General features: G+C 41.5%; 1 protein-coding gene across 1 annotated transcript in view; it reads left to right on the top strand.

The window, feature by feature from the left end:
- The window catches only part of TMTC2 (transmembrane O-mannosyltransferase targeting cadherins 2), a 431,967-nt gene that overhangs the window by 202,332 nt on the left and 209,627 nt on the right, over positions 1-20,008 (top strand). The window contains exon 3 of the mRNA XM_062203152.1: positions 1,048-1,876. Within this exon, the coding sequence (XP_062059136.1) occupies positions 1,048-1,876 (829 nt within the window). The remainder of the gene's footprint in view (positions 1-1,047; positions 1,877-20,008) is intronic.

The raw sequence follows: 20,008 nt of genomic DNA, 5'->3' as shown, positions 1-20,008 counted from the left end.
CAGCACAGTACCGGCCACCATGGAGACCATTCTGATAGAAGTTATATGTGCTTAAGAGTGTTGCTCTTTGTGGGTTTCTTTCAAACTAATCTCTTGGCGCATGTTTTTGTGAGATCTGAAGCACCACTCTGAGTTTCCTGGAGTTAAGACAGTTCTATACAGTGCTCCACAGTGGCCATAAGAGATGGTGTCACTGGTGGATCATTAAGGTTGGGACATGGAACCTGTCCTTACTGTCAGTGTCTCTGCGGGACTTGGTTTGCTAGTCACTAAGTTCTTCGGGTGAAAGAGTTTACCAGAAACCTTTCACTAACATGTATACCCATTAACTTGACTCTCACAATTTGCTGTCTTTATCTTGAAATAAGTAAATCTATTCTTAAATCCATTTGTTTTTAAAAGATTTTGCCAATGTGAAAATATTGGGATTCATGAGGAATGTTATTAAATGTTAGTTGCCACTAATGTCAGTGACTATGATGCAAAAGGAGGCAACCTGATTTATCAATTCTTCAAAGAGATTCTAGGTGACGAAATGGGGACTGGTAGAGATGTAGCTAAATGCCCTTGCTTGAAACTGAGCGTCCTGTCAAACCTATTTTTTTTTAACATTAACTGCTCTATTTCCTCCTCAAGTTTAAGTTGTAAAATGAAAGATGGTTATTAGGTGCCTATTGATCTTATATGGAGTGCCAAGTACTTGTAGTTGGGGGTCTCATTTTGACCTGATGCTAATTGTGACAGGGAAATATATTAAACCCATTTTGCTGCATTGGCTATTGGTATTTTAGAGAAAAAAAATAGAAAAGGTGTTACTTGAAAGTTACTCGCAAAGTAGCATTCTACATTCTCTCTTCCCTTTTTTTGAGGTTCCTGTCTCCCTAAGCATGTTTGAAAAGGGGATGGAAATGAAGTCATGTTGTTTGAGAGAGTGCAGTCTGATTTTAACAATTTGAAAGAGTACATATTGCATCTTTACATGCTCCTGGAAATGTTCTTGTGCAGTTTTGTTAATGGTCTTTCCCCCCCCTCTTTTTCTGGTTTCAGAGGAAGAACTTGTCTCTTTTCCTCAGCATTAGCTTGTTAACGTTTTGGGGGAGCTCCCTGTTGGGTGCCCGGCTATACTGGATGGGAAACAAACCACCGAGCTTTTCCAACTCGGACAACCCTGCCGCGGATTCCGAGAGCCTCCTGGCTCGCACGCTTACCTTCTTCTACTTGCCAACCAAGAATCTCTGGTTGTTGCTGTGTCCGGATACCCTCAGCTTTGATTGGTCGATGGATGCTGTGCCTCTGCTCAAAACAACTTGTGATTGGAGAAACCTACACACAGTGGCCTTCTATACCGGACTCCTCATCCTGGCCTACTATGGATTGAAGAGCCCAAGCGTGGAAAGAGAATGCAATGGGAAAGCCGTAACAAATGGCAGGCAGAATGCAAATGGGCATAGCTGCCATTCAGACACGGAGTACCGGAACTCAGAGCTTAAGCCCAGCTTTGCATCCAAAGTAGAAAATGGCATTAAAAATAATGCATCTCAGAGAACACAACTTCCTTCCACGGAGAACATTGTTGTCCTGTCTTTATCTTTGTTAATAATACCCTTTGTTCCTGCCACGAACTTGTTTTTCTATGTCGGCTTTGTAATTGCAGAGCGAGTATTATATATTCCTAGTATGGGCTTCTGCCTCCTGATTACAGTGGGTGCCAGAGCCCTTTATGTCAAAGTCCAAAAGCGGTTTCTCAAGAGCTTGATTTTTTATGCAACGGCTATGTTAATTGTGTTCTATGGACTCAAGACTGCGATCAGGAATGGAGACTGGCAGAACGAGGAAATGCTGTATAGGTCAGGGATAAAAGTCAACCCAGCTAAAGGTAATATTTTATGCTTTTGCCTGGACACTTTAGAATTTCAGCCTCACTTTCTGCTTTAAAATGCAACATTAAGGAAGAAGTTCTTTTTACACACTTCTTGCACTTTACTAATTTTTAAAGTTACTGAGTTACAGTGAAACCCATTTAGAGATAAATCCAGTATCCCCTACTTAGAATAGGGAAATACTTTTTTGCATGTGTTCCTAATTATGTTTATCCAGTAGAATTAGAACTCCTGTTGTGTTCAGATCTTGACTAGCCCATGAACTCAGAGCAATGCTTGGTTTCCACATTTTCGTACACCAGGTAGGACTTCTTTTTCCTCATATGGTAAGAGTCAGGTACCCCAATTCAATATACTTCAGCTCTTCTGTTTTCCAAGCATTTCCCAAGGAAATCCAACATATTTACATTGCTGCCTTTAAAAGTTTCGGAGGTAAGTGTATTTCGGGACCTTGGAATTGTGTCCCTAGATGTCAGTGTATACGCATGCAGGTGTGAGTTGCCCCGAGCTTCTCTGGGGCTAAGCTTTGGGAGATGTCAGCTTTGGGAGATGTCAGCAGTTAGCACATTCTTATTTTAAGGGGTCTTCAATCACTTGGAAAATACACTTTTGAATACACAATGAGAAGGTTGATTATACCTTCCATTATTGCTTTTGATTCAGAAACTTATTTTGGCAAACCTCAGAATGAACAGCCAGAGTACAAAGTAGTTGCCTTTAAAACAAAAGTGAATAGAAGTGAATTGTAAAAGGCAGTTACAATGGATTACTCTGGTTTAGGCAAATTAAGTGGTGATGGGAGCGAGAGAACAATTGAATGAAGATAAATGTACATTTTTAGTGCACCCATGTATCACAGTACATAATGCCAAATAGTCTTGTTCTTCATAAGGTTATTCTTTAAATTGCGGTTGTATGTTTCAGCATTTGAACTGGCATTTTTCTAATCTTTGTAACACAGTTTTGTATGAGGTTTCAAATACTGAAAGTATGAAACTGTTCTGAATGGATGAAAGCTCCCTGCTACTATGTAGCAGGATATATATTCAAATATCTAGATAACCCTGGAAGCAAATTTAACATCCTTTTCTGATTAGCACAAATTAAGTCAAGAGTTCAGTGAGAAACTACACATTTGTTTAAGCCAGGGAACTAATTGTTGGTACTTAAAATGCTTAATAGATTGCAGGGACTCTAATGGGAAGTAGAAGCATTAAAGTTGAGCTAATGCATAGCATATAATTCCTCAATTTTCTCCGAATTTACCATGTGGCTTTCCTAGGTGGTGAGTACTGCCTTGTTTCTAATGCCTGACCTAAGTCTTGCTGTCCAAATTGTTGAAATGAATTTTGTGGAGAGCTTTTTGGCTAGTTGCTCTTCACTGGTAGGTATTGGTATATAGAATCAGGCTAGGTTGTCAGTTTTTTTTCCTGGTGTTTAAGGTAAATACATGGGATGGAGTTCAAGCAAAAGTCCCCAGAATGTTATTTGCATATCAGGGTTGTTGTAAGGATTTATTAAATTTATTGGATAAGTTTCAGGCTAAGCTGTTACAAAGACTCAAGATAGCAGAGGTTTAAATAAGATAGAAGCTGTATTCTTTCATGTAACAATCTAAGTATGTACAGCACAGGGCTGATAAGATGGCGCCGTGGGTTTTCAGGATCTGTGCGCCTTCTCTTTTGTTCCCTTGCCATCCCAGGGTGTTACCCTGGTCATCTGGTCCAAGATGGCTCATTACCACATCGGTACTTCAGCTGCCAGCAACAGGGGGAGAAAGGGCAGAAGATGGGTGGACCTACTCTCTTGAACAGCATATCTCAGGAATTGTACATGCCATGTTTGCTCCCAGACCACTGGCCACACCTATCAGCAAGAAAGGCTGGGAAATGTTATCTTCATCCTGGGGAGCCAAGTACCCAGCTGAATTACGTTAATTTGGAATACGGAGAGGCAGATACTGAACTAATACCAGGGTGTATGGCAGTCTCCAACCAACAGGGCATGAAAACATTTTGTAAGCTCTTACGTATTTTTCAGCACCAGCTACTATTCTTGCTGCCAGCTGTGATTCTGAATAAGATAGTTGCATCACACAATGAAAATGTTCTCTTTTTTCAATCATTGAATCACTCAGTAAAGCTACTGTTAAGCATGTCCTTGGTTTCCCACACATTTCCTGTCTCCTCCCAAATATTTGGAAAGTGCTTACAGAATTTAGGCAACATAAAATATCATTGAATGAATGTATGAATGACCAGTGTTATTGGTAAGTTCTTTGAGGCAAAAATTGAATTCCAGGGGTTGGCAATGTGGCAACATCCCATATGAGTGCCAGTTTGAGTACCTGCTGCTCTACTTCTGATTCAGCTTCCTGATAATGCTCCTGGGAATGCAACGGAAGATGGCCCAAGTACTTGGGCTCCTGAACTCAGGTAGAGTGCCAGGCTCTAACAGTTATCCATGCTGCCTCGTTGGCTTTCCCACCCCACATCCATTCCATCAACAAATCCTGTCTGCTCTGTCTCCAGAAATGCCAATACATTCAAAACTTGACCACATTTCGCCACCTCCACTGATAATGTCAAGACCCAAGCAACCACCTTACCTCTGGAATTGTGTTAAGATTCTGATCTCTCCACTTCTGTTTTGTTACCTTCTTGCTTAACTTACAGTTTCTTATTTCAAGTTAGGCTTGATCTATTGTGTAATAAGAACTCGGGTAAATAGATGGTAGTGTGAGCTTTTATGTTACTTTGAATAGAAGTTGAATTACATCTCTTTCAGTTGTCACCCAGTATTTCACTGGAGCCCCATTGGTGTGGTGGTAAGGTATGTGGAGGAAGGAAAGTGTTCTATTTTATGATTAAATATCAGGTTTTATTTGCATGAGCATTTATAAGGTGTTGCTTTGCTTTTTTAAGATTTGTTTATTTGAAAATCAAAGTTAGAGAGGGAGAGGCATAGTGAGCTCTTCCACCTACTAGTTCACTCCCCAGATGGCGACAATGGCTAGGGCAGGGCCAGACCAAAGCCAGGAGCCAAGAGCTTCTTTCAGGCCTCCCATGTGGTTAACAGGGACTCAAGAATCTTTCGATGCTTTCCCTGGGCCATTAGCAGGGAGCTGGGTTGTAAGTGGAGCAGCCGAGACACAAACCGACACATGGGATGTTCACATTGCAGGCAGCATCTTTACCTGCTGCACCACAATGCCAGCCCCCTCCCTTTTTTGGTTTTGATTTTTGTATTGTCTTACCACAGTAGAGACAGGAAGACGAGAGGGAGCTGGAGTGAAAGGAAGGTCCTTCGCCACAGCTTTGGGATGTGGCTTTCGAGAGGCCTTTCCCCTGGAGAGCAGGCTTTTGTTAGGGAAAAATGAGAGCTCTGAGTATACTTGAGTATACTCTGAGTATACATACTCTGAGTATGGTTGACTCCTGCCTAGAATCAGGAGGCAGCGTTCTTGTCTCTTCACAGGTGGTGCCTCTGAGATGTAAGACCTACAGGGGCGGGGATCCCTGACATTGTCATCCTCCGTGGTGTGCCATTCTCAAGTTAGTCCTCACCAAGTCTGCAGCAGCTGGTCACAGCTACCTGCTCACTGCTTGGCTCCAACAGCTCCTGCTCCAGATAAGCTCACCCCTTCTGCGACTTTGACCTCCCACCTTTTCCAGATTTCAGGGTAGTCATTGGCTCTGGCTCCTGGTTCACACTGATGGTTTTGTAAAACACCGCGGGCTTCAGTGTGTTTAGCGTTTTATTTTAAGGATGAGGGTGATATCTTCCAAACTCTTAGTCTCTGAGCTGAACCCCTGCTTCCATGTTTGTGCTTTACCAGTTGTCCTGATGGCTCTTGGGAAACAGAAGTCGTTCCGCTGCCCCCGGTCTTCCACTGGCTCCCAGTTTCTCTGAAAGGAAGAGCACATAACCACAGACAAGACTCTATCTGTGGGTACTGTCAAGAGTTTGAGGAAAAATAGAGTTTGAGGAAACTTAAAAAATAGTTTTATTTTGGTGCAAAAATTTTGAAATTCTTGCCTAGTTTTTTCATAATAGATTTTGGTTAGCTTTTTGAAAACCCCTTGTATGCATGGTTCTAGAGACTTCTGCATCAAATTTACCTTTACCATGTATTTTTACTGTATTTGAAAAAGAAACAGAAGCAGAGAGACAGAGGGAGATCTGCCATGTGCTTGTTCGCTCCACAAATGCCTACAGTAGCCTGAGCTGGGCCAGCCTGAAAACAGGAACCTGGGACTCAATCCATGTCTCCCAGTGGGTAACAGGGACCCAAGTACTTGAGCCATCACCCGTTGCCTTCCAGCATGCACATTAGCTGGAAACCGGGTCAGCAGAGTACCTCTCAGTGGAACCAGGCCCTAAGTTTAAGAAGACTTGAACTTCTGCACCAAACATCTATCCCAGTTTAACTTTTTAAATTTATTTTAAAAAATTTTTTGTGAAGACTGATTTATTTGAAATGTAGAGTTAGAGTCAGAGGCAGAGAGAAAGAGAGGTCTTCCATCTGCTGGTCCACTCCCCAGATGGCTGCAACAGCCAGAGCTTAGATGGTCTGAAGCCAGGAGCCAGGAGCTTCTTCCAGGTCTCCCATGATGGTTCAGGGGCCCAAAGACTTGGACCATCTTCCACTGCTTTCTCAGGCCACAGCAGAGAGCTGGATTAGAAGTACAGCAGCTGGGACTCAAACTGGTGCCTTTATGGGATGCTGGCACTGCAGGCAGCAGCTTTATCCATTACGCCACGGTGCTGCCCCCCCCCCTCCAATATAACTTTTAATTATATTTGCCATAACCTTTTGAAATCCCTTTTTGTAACTGTCGGCCTTTCCTTACCTAGTGCAGTTCAGCCCCCCCTAGCCCCTTTGTTGTGCTGCCTCCTGTATGCTACTTAAGTCCCTGCTGTATTGCTTTTGCCCTTGTCGGCTTGCCTTCCTGGAGTATGCTTCCCTGGGTATTCCGGCTGTGATTGACCACATTTCTTTTTGAGTCTTTGTTCAAATGTGGCATAAACAGTAAGGTGTGCTTTCTGTAAAATTGGCTATCCCATTAAAATTCAGCCTCCCTCTGCCTCTCTTATCAGGCATTCCCCATCCTCTCTCCCGGCTTCATTTTTCTCCTAGCACTCACCACTGTTTGAGGGGCTATGTTGTCTATATCTGTGTGTTTATCAACTGATTGTATTGTCTGCACACACTGGAATTAGGATGCAAGAAGGCAGGGCTTTTTACATTTTTAAGTTGTGTTATGCAGCAGTGAGCACAGTGCAGATAGAGAAAAGGCCTTAAGTTAGGGATGCATCAAAGAATAAATGTTACAGTCCTGGTCCTTCTCCTTAGGAGTCTGCAGTCTGCTTAGAGAGAATGTATATGCGTGAAATAAGGCAAAAGTGTGAAATATGCTGTGAGTAGGGCAGGCACTGAGGAATGTTTTCTGACAAGGGACATAGAATTGGGAGTGCAGTTAGTTTTGGATTCCATGATTGCTGTCTGGGACGTAGGCTTCTATTCTGATACGGTCAAAACTCTCTCAATCCAGGTGCTTTCCGTTTTTTCTATTTGTAACACACTGAATAATTCTGGCTATGGTTACTTCCTTGGCATTTATGAGACTGGCAGTAAGGCTTCCTTAAGGCTGGTTTTTCTTACTCTATTACAGTGCTTGAACCTAGCAAAAGATTAGAAACCCCTTAAAGCCAGTCTTTCCTAAGTTTTCTGAGATTACAGACTGAGTTTGTTTTTTTCTTCCTCTGAAAGCCTTTGCAAATGTTGCTGTGCTGTCGTCTACTGTGTGCATTAACAGAACATGATTTGTTAAGCTCCGTGAAGCATTGTACATTAAAACGGCTGCCTTTAGGAACGGCTTCGTAGACAGCTGCCAGTCATTAGCTGATTGGAGGCAAGTGATGATAGGTGAAGCCTGTCATAGTGGCTGTGCAGCTAATTTATGGTTGAGATCTGGATTGTGGAGAAATGATAGCTGATTTGGACTATGTAAGCCACAAGTCCTATCTCATTATGTGGTTGATAATGTCAGAAAACTACTAGACATCGTTGATGACTGTAGTTTGCTGATTTCACCATGACGCTTTGCATTTTTGTGCTTAGCAAAGTGGAAATTTTCGGTGCTGACTGCCTTAATGGTAAAGTCTTACTATATTTGAAAGGCTTTTTTTCATTTCCAAACAAAACATTTTATAAGCCATACTGATTTGTATTTCCTTGAAAAAACATTTCGGAAGTCATCACAAAGCCGTTAAATGTGTGAGCACTCTTCTTGCTGGCTACTAGCCTCATCAAATCCCCATGTGTCTTTAGCCATCCGTGTTATTTGGTGCCTTTGATCTTTGCTTCTGTGGCCTTCAGGGCACTGCACAACCTTGACTTTCTCTGACTTGCCACAGCTTTCCTCTGGTTTTGCTGCCTCCCTAGACAGATGCATTCTCCAAGGTTTTGTCCGAAATGTGCCTTTGTGTTCCCTTTTCGGTTGTGTATAGAACACTGCCTACTAGATGCTTGGGGGAGGGGCATCCATAACTATGTCATTGGTTTTCTGTTGTGTTCTCCATTACCTCACTTTTTAAAAAGATTTTACTTATTATTTTTGAGAGATAGAGTTACAGACAGAGAGAGAAAGGTCTTCCATCCACTGGTTCACTCCCCAGATGTCTGCAATGGCTGGAGCTATGCCGATCTAAAACCAGGAGCCAGGAGCTTCTTCTGGGTCTCCCACATGAGTGCAGGGGCCCAAGAACTTGGACCATCTTCCACTGCTTTCCCAGGCCATAGCAGAGAGCTGGATGGGAAGAGGAGCAGCGGGGACTAGAACCAGAACCCAAATGGGATGCCGGCACTGCAGCCAGAGAATTAACCTACTGAGCCACAGTGCCTGTCCATCTGTTACCTCATTTTCTATGAGGATTTTTTTCCACTTGGGTGATCAGCTAACACTTCAAATTTCTCACTTCACCTCCCCAAAACCAATAACTTGCAAACTGACTTATTAAAGTCATAGTCACAGGCCGGCGCCGCAGCTCACTAGGCTAATCCTCCACCTTCTGGCACCGGCACACCGGGTTCTAGTCCCGGTCGGGGCGCCGGATTCTGTCCCGGTTGCCCCTCTTCCAGGCCAGCTCTCTGCTATGGCCCGGGAGTGCAGTGGAGGATGGCCCAAGCACTTGGGCCCTGCACCCGCATGGGAGACCAGGAGAAGCACCTGGCTCCTGCCATCGGATCAGCGCGGTGCACCGGCCGCAGCGGCCATTGGAGGGTGAACCAACGGCAAAGGAAGACCTTTCTCTCTGTCTCTGTCTCTCTCTCTCTCTCGCTGTCCACTCTGCCTTTCCAAAAAAAAAAAAAAGTCATAGTCACAGACTAATAAAAATTATTATAGATAACCAAATCAGTTCAGTGAGCACATAAATGCAAAAAAAAAAGGCCTGACACCATATATGGCCACGTTTTGGGTATGCAGAAAGACATTTTAAATTACTGATTTGAAATTAAATTGGTTGTAAAAAGGGTTGATTTATTAACTGTCAGTTTGCTTTAAAGAACATATTATGACTATGCTATTTGTTCTCCTACATGAGTGCCGGGGACCTAACTACCTGAGCCATAACCTGCTGCCTCAGGGTCTGCATTAGCAGGAAGATAGAGTCAGGAACTGGAGCTAGGCCTTGAACCTGGGCATTCTGATCTAGGACATGGCATCTTAACTAACAAATTAATTTTTTTTAAAAAAAGATTTATCTATTTGAAAGACTGAGTTAGAGAGGTAGAGACAGAGAGAGAGGTCTTCCACCCGTTGGTTCACTCCCCAGATCGCTGCAATGGCTGGAACTGCACCGATCTGAAGCCAGGAGCTTCCTCCGAGCCTCCCATGTGGGTACAGGAGCCCAAGGACTTGGGCCATCTTCCACTGCTACCCCAGGCTATAGCAGAGAGCTGGATTGGAAGAGGAGCAGCCAGGACTAGAACCCGTGCCCATATGGGATGCCGGCGCCTCAGGCCAGGGTGTTAACCCACTGTGCCACAGCGCCGGCCCCCCCAGCATTTTAATTGACATGCCAAACGTCTGCCTTCTGAATGCCATCCTCATAGCTTGCATATCTTTCCATATTCCTCCTATTTTCTTGCAATCTAGACTTCAAGATTGCCTTTTCTTCTCCATCAATTTATACATTCATTTAAACTTACTCTAGTATTTATCTAGCACTCTGATTTTTGTACAAGGAGGGATAGCCTAAGAACTATCTTCCAATCTGGCATCTCATAAAGAATGATTGGCTCTGTTAAAGTTGCTTTCTTTAGATGATAACTGAGATTTAAAATTTTTAACTCTCCTTCTGAAAAAGAGGAACCACCTGTTAAAGTAAGCACAAGAGTATATAACAGCACTTACTGTGTGAAAATCACTTGACAAGCACTTGACCCGTATAAAGCAGAGAAGGGTAAGCTATGTTTCTTCCTGTAATACAAGGTTACAGATAATGCCACAGATAAAGAAGATTTTTGAGAAGACAAACAAGATGATTTTTTTTATTTGTAGTCTGATGTGCCTGCGCCTATTACTGATGTTCATGTATTTCAAAGGAAATTCTAGGTGAGTCTCAAGGAATTATAAAAAACCTTAGGTATTAAATCTCGAAGTTGTTGAAAAATGGTTGGATCTAAGGAAGAGTTTTTGTGAATCTATGTTGTCAAAGTATGAGCCCCATTTTTAAGTAGAAATCTGGTATTTTTAGCTTAGTATATCAGTGCTGAATTTATTTGTAATTATTAAATAAAGATTTATTTATTTGAAAGGCCTTCAGAGAAAGAGAGGGAGTGACAGAAAGAAAGGTCTTTGACCTTCTGGTTCACTCTCAAATGGCCTCAGTGGTCAGCACTGGACCAGGTGGAAGCCAGGAGCCAAGAGCTTCTTCAAGGTTTCCCACATGTGTGGCAGGGGCTCAGACAATTGAGATGTCCTTTACTGCTTTTCCTAGGCCATTTGCAGGGAGATGGATCACAAGTGGAGCAGCTGGGACATCAACTTGGTGTCCATATAGGATGCCAGCGTCAGAGGTGGTGGCTTTATCCCCTACACCACAGTGCTGCTCCTATTTGTAATTTTTAAAATGCGAACAGTACTATTTGAAAGGATTTAGTGGGAATTTCCATTATGTGCTTCCTGCAAATGAAACAATGATCACACTTAGTAAAGGTTTGATTCTCAAAAATAATGTTTCCAGTGAAGAAACCATAGGTAGATGTGTTTAAATAGAAACAAATTAAACAGGAGCTAGCATTGAGGTACTTCAATGGTGATTCCACTTGTCATGGGTGTCGGACCCTCACCAGCAATGGTCGAACGCAATCACGACACTGTCACTGTTTCTCGGTTCTCAAGGAACTTTTACTTGGGGCAGAAGGAAAGAGTGGGGGAAGAAAAGAGAAGGAGGAGCTCCAAGCCCAATTACCAATGTCCCTTTATACCTCAAGTCCCGTGGAGCATCCGCTCCACAGCCAATAGCGGCTCTCTTCACGTGCAGTTCACGCTGGTATCGTCCAATCAGATGAAAGGACGCGTATAGTCTGAGGTCGAAAGTTCATCTGTTTCACCTGGTTCTTCCTAGTTGTTTATGCAGAGTCCGTCCTGCCTCAACTTCATCTGTTTCACCGGGTTCCTCCGAGTTGTTTATGCAGAGTCCATTCTGTTTCATCTGTTTCACCTGGCTGTTTTCGTGGGCCTTGTGGTCGACCGATTGCTGCAAGCTATGCAGATGCGGAGGTTCCCCACAATGGGAGTACCTGACCTGGATCCCAACTACACTGCTTCTGACCCAGCTTGTGCATTCTGGGAGGCAGAAGTCAGTGGTCAAGTGCTTGTGTGCTTGTCACCCACATGGGAGATCTGCATGGAATTCTAGGTTCCTTGATTCAGCCTGGCTCAACCCCAGTTGTTTTAGGCATCAAGGGAATGAGCCAGTGAATGAACACTGTCTCTGCCTCTCAAATCAATGAAAAGCAAACTTCTTTTAAATTAAACACCTTCTTGAGGGCGGAACTATATTAAAGACATCATTGTATTCTGTACTTAAGGATTCCAGTTTTCACTTGTAATTTGGTTGCCACTGTGAACATTCATTCTGTCATCTTTTGAAAAAAATGTTTTCACCTGTTTGTAAGGTGGGTGAGTGTGGGAGACGGGAAAGGGAGAGAGAGCATTTTCCAAATGCCTACAACAGCCAGGGCTGGGCAAGGCTCAAGTCAAAAACCTAGAGCTCCATCCAGGTCTTTCTCTTGGGTGGCAAGGGCCCAGGCCAGCAGTTGTGGACATGATCTGCTGCCTTCAGGCATGCATTACCAGGGAGCTAGATCAGAGGCAGAGTAGCCGGCACTCAAACCATCCCTCTCATAAAAAGTGGTGGCTTAACTGCCTGTGCCATGATGCCTGCTCACTTTGTCAGTTTAATAAGTCTCCTGATTCAGTTCCTTTGTGCAAAACACAATGGGATATTACAATACAATACAAACATTTGTCTTTGGGGGAGACAATTGAGGCATACGTTTTCGTTATAAAACATTTCTCTCCAAATGTTAAGTGTAGGAAACAGGAACTGGGTTGGATCCACAGTGCGTCAGCTGGCAGTCAGGTTTTGACAGGACAGATTACTGAAGTGTCAGCGCACAGTTTTTTCTCAAGTGGCCTAGAATGGCAGAGGAAGCAGTCTTAAAATGCTTCAGGTTCTGTGAATTGGAGCTTGAAGTTTACATAAGAAAGAAATGTGGTTAATTTTTTTTTCTGCTCTTCCCTTCTCTTTCCTTGGGATAAAACAGTCGATATCTAACTTTTAAAACAGACCACCAGCAAAGACCGCAAGGTCTGGGATATTTTGAGATACTTTCTGTTTTACTTTATCAGTTGACTTAATCTCTTTGAGCTTTGCAAGTAATCTTTGGTGGTTTGTGGTATTGGTACTGAATACCACATATCCCTATTTCCTTTGTTTTTGAATAATCTGAATGTTTTCCAAAGATGAATTCAAGGCATGTTCACTGTAGTGGTTAAGATGAAATGATATTGTCCATATTCATATACATGGAGAAAATAATTAAGGTTGAAATGACTTTCTGGTTGTGTAATGAAAACATTAGCATGATAATTATTGATACTGTACAAACTCATACATTTTGCATTTTATTATCTCCATTCACCATGTAATTTTAAAATTACTTTTCCTCTTGAAATTCTGTTATTTAGAGCAATAATACAGTATTTTAAAATCGCTTGCGATCTTGCCTGTAGCACACCAATTTGAGATTCATTTTGAAGGCAGTGATACAGCCCCTGCAGTCCTCTGAGAATTTCCTGTTGGGATCCAATCTAGTTCAGATTGGGGCTACAAGAGAGTAAACCAGCATCATTCTTTGCTATACTGCTCAGTTCAGATGATATTACCTTAGTGCACTGACCCTTCTGATTTGGGGACATTTCCTGATTTTTCCTAAGTTTTTTTACTTTGCTGTCTATTTACTAGCTTGCATTCACTGCTTGTGGGTAGAACTTTCTAAGAAGTGTACTTAAGACTGTCAAGTGCCTTACATCATTCTTTGTTTCAATGTAGTTTTCTTAATGTATGCAAAAAATGTATTTGCTTCATATTTTTTTTTAAGATTTTATTTATTTGTTTGAGAGGTAGTTACAGACACAGAGGGAGAGACAGAGAGAAGTCTTCCATCCACTGGTTCACTCTCCAAATGGCCGCAATGGCTGGAGCTGTGCCAATCCAAAGCCAGGAGCCAGGAGCCTCCTCCGATTCTCCCATGTGGGTGCAGGGGCCCAAGCATTTAGGTCATCTTCTACTGCTTTTCCAGGCTATAGCAGAGAACTGAATTGGAAGAGGAACAGCCGGAACTAGAACCAGTGCCCGTATGGGATGCCGGAACCACAGGCAGAGGATTAACATACTGCACCACGGCGCCTGCCCCTACATATTCTTTTTTTTTTTTTTTTTAATTTTATTTATTTGAGAGGTAGAGTTACAGACAGAGGGAGAGGCAGAGAGAGAGGTCTTCCATCTGCTAGTTCACTCCCCAATTGGCTGCAACGGCTGGAGCTGTGCCGATCCAAAGCCAGGAACCAGGAGCTCCTTCTGGGTCTTGCACATGGGTACAGGGGCCCAAAGACTTGGGTCATCTTCTACTGCTTTCCCATGCCATAGCAGAGAGCTGGATTGGAAGAGGAGCAGCTGGGAAAGGAACTGGTGCCCATATGGGATGCCAGTGCCACAGGCAGAGGATTAACCTACTGTGCCACGGTGGCCCCTACATATTCTTTTAAGAACACTGTTAGTCCTGTGTTGGCAAAGAAGCCAAGAAAAATTCAACTGTCTGTTATTCTGTTGCTAACAGTCAGCTCAAACTACAGAATAAAATATTTAAAAATAATAGTTGCCCCAGATTTAATGCATATAGCAATGATAATTGATATTTTTTAAAAATCTCATGGTTATTTACAAATAATTGTCTTTAATTTCAGTTGTAAATGTTTTTCTACTCCACATTTTAATCTTTAAATTTGTATTTTATTGAACCTTTCTTTTAAAAAAATCTTTTTTTGTTTTGTTTTGTTTTTGTTTTAGAGGATAACTTAATTTTCACCCTCTTAATCATTAGCTGGTGAATCAACCAAAGTCACCACTAAAAAAATAACATATAGAAATTAGCAGAGGTTATAGCATACCAATGCAGTAGATCAGAGATGTACCATATACCTATCCTAAGCTGATTTTTAAATAAAATAATCTTTATTGTTTTCTACTTGCAAGCCCAAAACTGGCTTCTGGAGTATTGAATATTGCTTTGAGTTGTGTTTTAGTTGGCCTCAATTCGATTATCAATGTGTGTTCTCTATGGCATGCCCAAAGATAGTGAATAGCGGACATATACCATAAAGGTATACAGCTAATTGGTTCTATTTTTCATGTAAGTAATAACATTAATTAAATATGCATTTTCCATAATAACTTGAATTTCAGAGTTGCAACCTATCATTGCATTTGATATTCTCAGTGACCCTGGAGTTTAGGTTAGGAAGCATCATTATAAGCGTTTCACAGATGGCAACCTAAGAGCGGCAGCATGCATACAAACAGCAATTGCCTTGGCACGGCCAGGCCAGATGATTTCGCTGGCTGTACGTGGCATGCAGACCAGACGTTCCTCACCCCTGCAATGGACCATCAGTCTGCAGATGCTGGTGGGATGAATTCAATGCCTGTGAGATGTGAGGAATTTCTAAAAAGCCTTTGCTAAGGCAGTGTCATTGTTACATAAATAGGGTCAAAATTTATGACATTCCAGTGTGTAGGCTCACCAAGTGTTTTATTAACTACTTTCAGTGATGTGATTGCCAAAAAAGCTTTCATGGTGTGATTTGGAGAGAGAATTTGATGTTCCCAAATTCTTCCTCCTTGGCCAATCTACTTGAAAATGGAAACTAGAAACTTTACAGGGAGCACAGGGTAGGTAAGTTTCAATGGAGAAGCTATGGGAACAGTTCTACATAGGTAGAAATGAGTGAGTGAAGGCAGGCATGGGTGAAATCCAGCATCAAGTATAATGAGTGGTATCAGTAGCAGATCTGGACTACAGATGTGCTGGTGGCTCAAAGTCAAAGTCACACATTTGGTGGAGAAAGAGATGGTGAAATACAGACTAACAACCCTTAGCCGTGTTAAAACAGAAGCACAGGCTCTAGACTGTACATGTGGATGTTAGAGACTAGCGGTATTCTTCAGAACGCTTAACAGTATTCTATGATGGAAAGTCTGTTTAGCTTTTCTAATTTAATGGTTTTTCTTGATGAGGAATAACTTTTAGATCTGTCTGAGGTAAACAGTGGGGAAACAAGAGAGTAAACTGCCTATTATAAAATTCCTGAAATTTGAATTATATACAAGCCTATAGAATATATATTCTTGTATAATATGAATCATATTCTTTGTCACATCTGCTTTTTTCACATAATACTTTAGCTAGATTTGTTTTATTTCCTCAGTTTACATTATGGTTTTTCTTGTGATCATCCAAGGCATAATTACTTTAGGAACAAGTTCCTGTATTTATTTCCTTTGAGTCGTGTTGGATGACTTTCATACTTCCTGAAAAGCCAAGCCTACAAACGTTGACCCGTTCACAGTCTGTACTGGTGTGAGGAAAGTCCCGGTTAAGCCGGCGCTGTGGCTTAACAGGCTAATCCTCCGCCTAGCAGCGCTGGCACACCGGGTTCTACTCCTGGTTGGGGCGCCGGATTCTGTGCCGGTTGCCCCTCTTTCAGGCCAGCTCTCTGCTATGGCCCGGGAAGGCAGTGGAGGATGGCCCAAGTCCTTGGGCCCTGCATCCCATGGGAGACCAGGAGAAGGCGCCTGGCTCCCGGCTTCGGATCAGTGCAGGGTGCCGGCCACAGCGGCCATTGGAGGGTGAACCAACGGCAAAAAGGAAGACCTTTCTCTCTGTTTCTCTCACTATCCACTCTGCCTGTCAAAAATAAATAAATAAATAAATAAATAAATAAGTCCCGGTTAACCAAGGAGCGTGCTCACGTCAACCTTTGCCCTGCATTTGCTCCCTACTCCCACGAGATCAGGGAGGTCCATGTAATGAGTTTTTACACCTAGAAGTGATATTTGTTTACTTTGTAGCTTTGGTACTACTACTTGTGGAGCCCATCTACTGTTCAGGTGTTCCATAGTCATTAACCGGAGGGAGTTGGCAACCATACTGACACCATCAGCTTTTATTGGAGTGTCATTTTACTTCTCTATAGTCTCCTCATCTATTACCAACTGAATGATAATATAATCCCATTTGTTATGAGCATTAATGTTGGTCCTGCATATGTAAAATGTAGCCTAAAATTGGTATTAATCTGAATAGAAATGAATAGAAATGGCTTGAGTGAAATATGTGAGGCATTGACGGATTAGGCACACACACAGTAGTTAGGGTTATTTTCTTGTGCTGATGGTCTGGCACAGATAACTGCTGCTCTCAAGTTTTACCCTCCCTAGGAAGCACAGTTCTTGTTTCAAATAAGTAACTCAAAGTTGAAGGAGGGAAAAATTCGGATTTCTCCCTTTATCTAATGCAGTACAATGCTTTAGTTTGGTTAGGTCTTTACGCAATGCTCAAGACATATATGGAGACAGAAGATAAGTATGAAAGTTGTAAGGTAAAACATTACAGCTGAAGGGAAGAGTCAAAGATGGGAGTCCTTACCAGTTCTGGTTGGCTGTGTTCTGTGTCCTGGTGACATTATAGTGCTGGCATGATAAAACAAAGAAGCATAACTAACTTATGTGGACCAAAATGCTAACTAGCTAAAAACAAAGTAATAGTATTAAGAGAGAAATTTATCCTTCTAGCTAAATCTTTCAAACGAGTGTGTTTCTAAATTATGAGAGAGGTATTATAATCTTTATAATCCATGAATATAGCTGTATATACTTCATTTTTAATATAAAATAAGAAACGCTTAAAGATTGTGACAGGAAATTGTGATAGTATAAACTTAACAACTAACATGTACTTGAATAAGGATTTTGAAATGATTTTGGTGGTATGTATTGCTGCAGATCACTTAGCATGGCTGGCAAGGCCTCACATTTTATTTGGTCTCTAGAACAACTCGAACAAGATGGGGTTATTTAATTGTTCTTCTGTCTTTCAAAGCACATAAAATAAACTGTGGCAGGTTGGGACTAAGTACAAGAGGAGCTTTCAGTGTGAATTAAGGTCAAGTTTCCTAGCAAGTGGATACGTTTTAGATGTAGCTGAATATCAATGTGAAGGATCCTTGAGGTACAAGGTATTCCTACTTCCTAATTATTTAACATAAAACTTTCTTTTTCTTTTTGAAAATAGACTGTATAGATCAGATTTTCCAAGACCTATTTGCGGATTGCTGGAAGCATCCTTTTGCTTCTCGTAATTTAATGCCCATACTTCTAAGTGTTGTTGAAATGACTTGTTAAATCTTTATCAGATGTCAGGCATCTTACAGGCACTAAGAAAATCTTTATAAATGGACATAAGTCTCTAGCATGTTTGAGAGTAAAGTTTGCACAGGTTGTGTGCATTCTGTTTCCTGCATGTAGAAAAAGTGACATTTAAAATTATGTTGACTTGGGGCAAGTGTGTGACCTAGCAGGTGCAGGTTAGGATACCCACATGCCACCATGGAGTGGTATCTGTCTTTAGTTCCTGACTCCAGGTTCCTGTTAATGCAGAGCTTGGGAGGTAGCAATGGTGGCTCAAATGATGGGGTCCCTGCCACCCATGGGGGAGACCTGGATTGAGTTTGTAGCTCCTGGATCTGCACCTTTTCCTGTTGCAGGCCTTTGAGGAGTAAACCAGCAGCTAGTAGTGTACTCTGTCTCTATCTCTTGGCTCTTCGAAAGTAACAGTTTAAAAAATATATATAGTCAAAGATGGCTAAAACACAATATATTATTTGGTATTTTTTTCAAATCATGAAAATACAATTTGAAATATGGGTAGCAGGTAGTTTTATTTTACTGTTGCTGGATTTTATTTGTGGTAGTCCTGAGATGATGTCTTACTTGGTCTGACCTATTTTGATTTTTGTTATACTCTAGTTCCCAAATTAAATATGTAAAAATACTTAGTACCATAGTATGTTACTCTGTTTTATATTCAAACTCAGTATTGAGAGAGAGCACGATACATACTTATCTCTAACTGTATTCAGATGTCTAGAAACAAATTTATGGATGTTCCTTAGTATTAACTCTGCTACATGGGGAGTTAAACTTCAGTTATCACATCAATAAAATAGAAAAGTAATATGTCCCAAATATCTTTATTAGCCTAAGTGAATTTGGGACATTTTTGAGTATATAGTAAACCTTAAATATCAGCATTATTGTTTTATCATCCTTTTAAAATCCTTATTCACCTCCTCTTCTCCCTTTTCCTTTTTTTCTTTTCTCTTGTTCCACTTAGGCTGTCCTAGTTGCCACAAGGCAGGGCCAGGAAATAGGGCAACAGTTTCCACAAATTGGACCAATTTCTTATAACCCCCCCCCCCTTATATTAGCAACTGGAATGAAGTGAGTTTTCTGAATTTTTGGGACTCCATTGGTAAGAACTTTAAAAAGTGAGAGTGAGACTGGGTGAGAAACCTGCACCCCATTTTGATGTACCTGGGTTCAATCCCTAGCTTTCAGCTGCCACTTCTTGCTGTTGTAGAAACCTGGGAGAAAGCAGGCGACGGCTGAATTGGTTGAGTTCCTAGCTCCTAGCCTGGCCTAGCCTGGCCTGATCCCAGCTGTCAGGGGTGCTGAGGAGTGAGTCAGGGAATGGGAGCAATCTCTGTCTACTCCTCTTTCAAATGTGATAATAATAAATAAATTTTCGCACTGTCTAATCACATTTTTGCCCTTAGGTAAATATTCTAGTGTATCATCTCCAGAGTTTAAAGTGTGAATGGAATTCCTCTGTACATGTCCTCTGTTAAAAATACACATTTTAAAAATATGAATATCTGTTACTTAGGCTTTATCATGATTTACTGAAACTTTTATCAAGGGATTTTATTCTAATAAAACTACACTTCTAAAAGTCATTACATGAAATGAACACATCAATAGAATGTAGGGGTTTAAATTATAACGAATATAAATTATATAAAATATTAATGAAAATATAAGATCTTTAAGTTCAGGTGCTCTAGTGTGTAAGTATAAGAGGGAAAATTTGAAGATAATCCAAAACATCTGTTTTGAATTGTCTTACTATGAGAAAAAGTTTCATGAATGCTAAAACCTTTTATTCCTCAAGGAGACTATAGCATAATCCCATCTCTGGCTGCAGATAGAGTATGAACTTTATTTCACTTTCCTCCCTTCTCTATTCTTCCCTTTTCTTCCCTCCTGTCTTCTAAACCCCAGTAGAAGAGGGTTAAGAGAACTGTATTCCTTGGTTCGTGGCCAGTTTTCCGGGTGATGCTGCAAACTTCCTTTCTTTAACTCAGGGATTTTTCTTGTATCTCTTGCTAATTTCAGTTTCCCTTTGCAGCAAGAGAATTGTTTGTGATGTTTAT

The sequence above is a fragment of the Lepus europaeus genome, chromosome 10 (genome assembly GCF_033115175.1).
Source record: "Lepus europaeus isolate LE1 chromosome 10, mLepTim1.pri, whole genome shotgun sequence".
In the NCBI taxonomy this organism is placed as follows: domain Eukaryota; kingdom Metazoa; phylum Chordata; class Mammalia; order Lagomorpha; family Leporidae; genus Lepus; species Lepus europaeus.
This window is presented reverse-complemented; position numbering and strand designations above follow the sequence as displayed.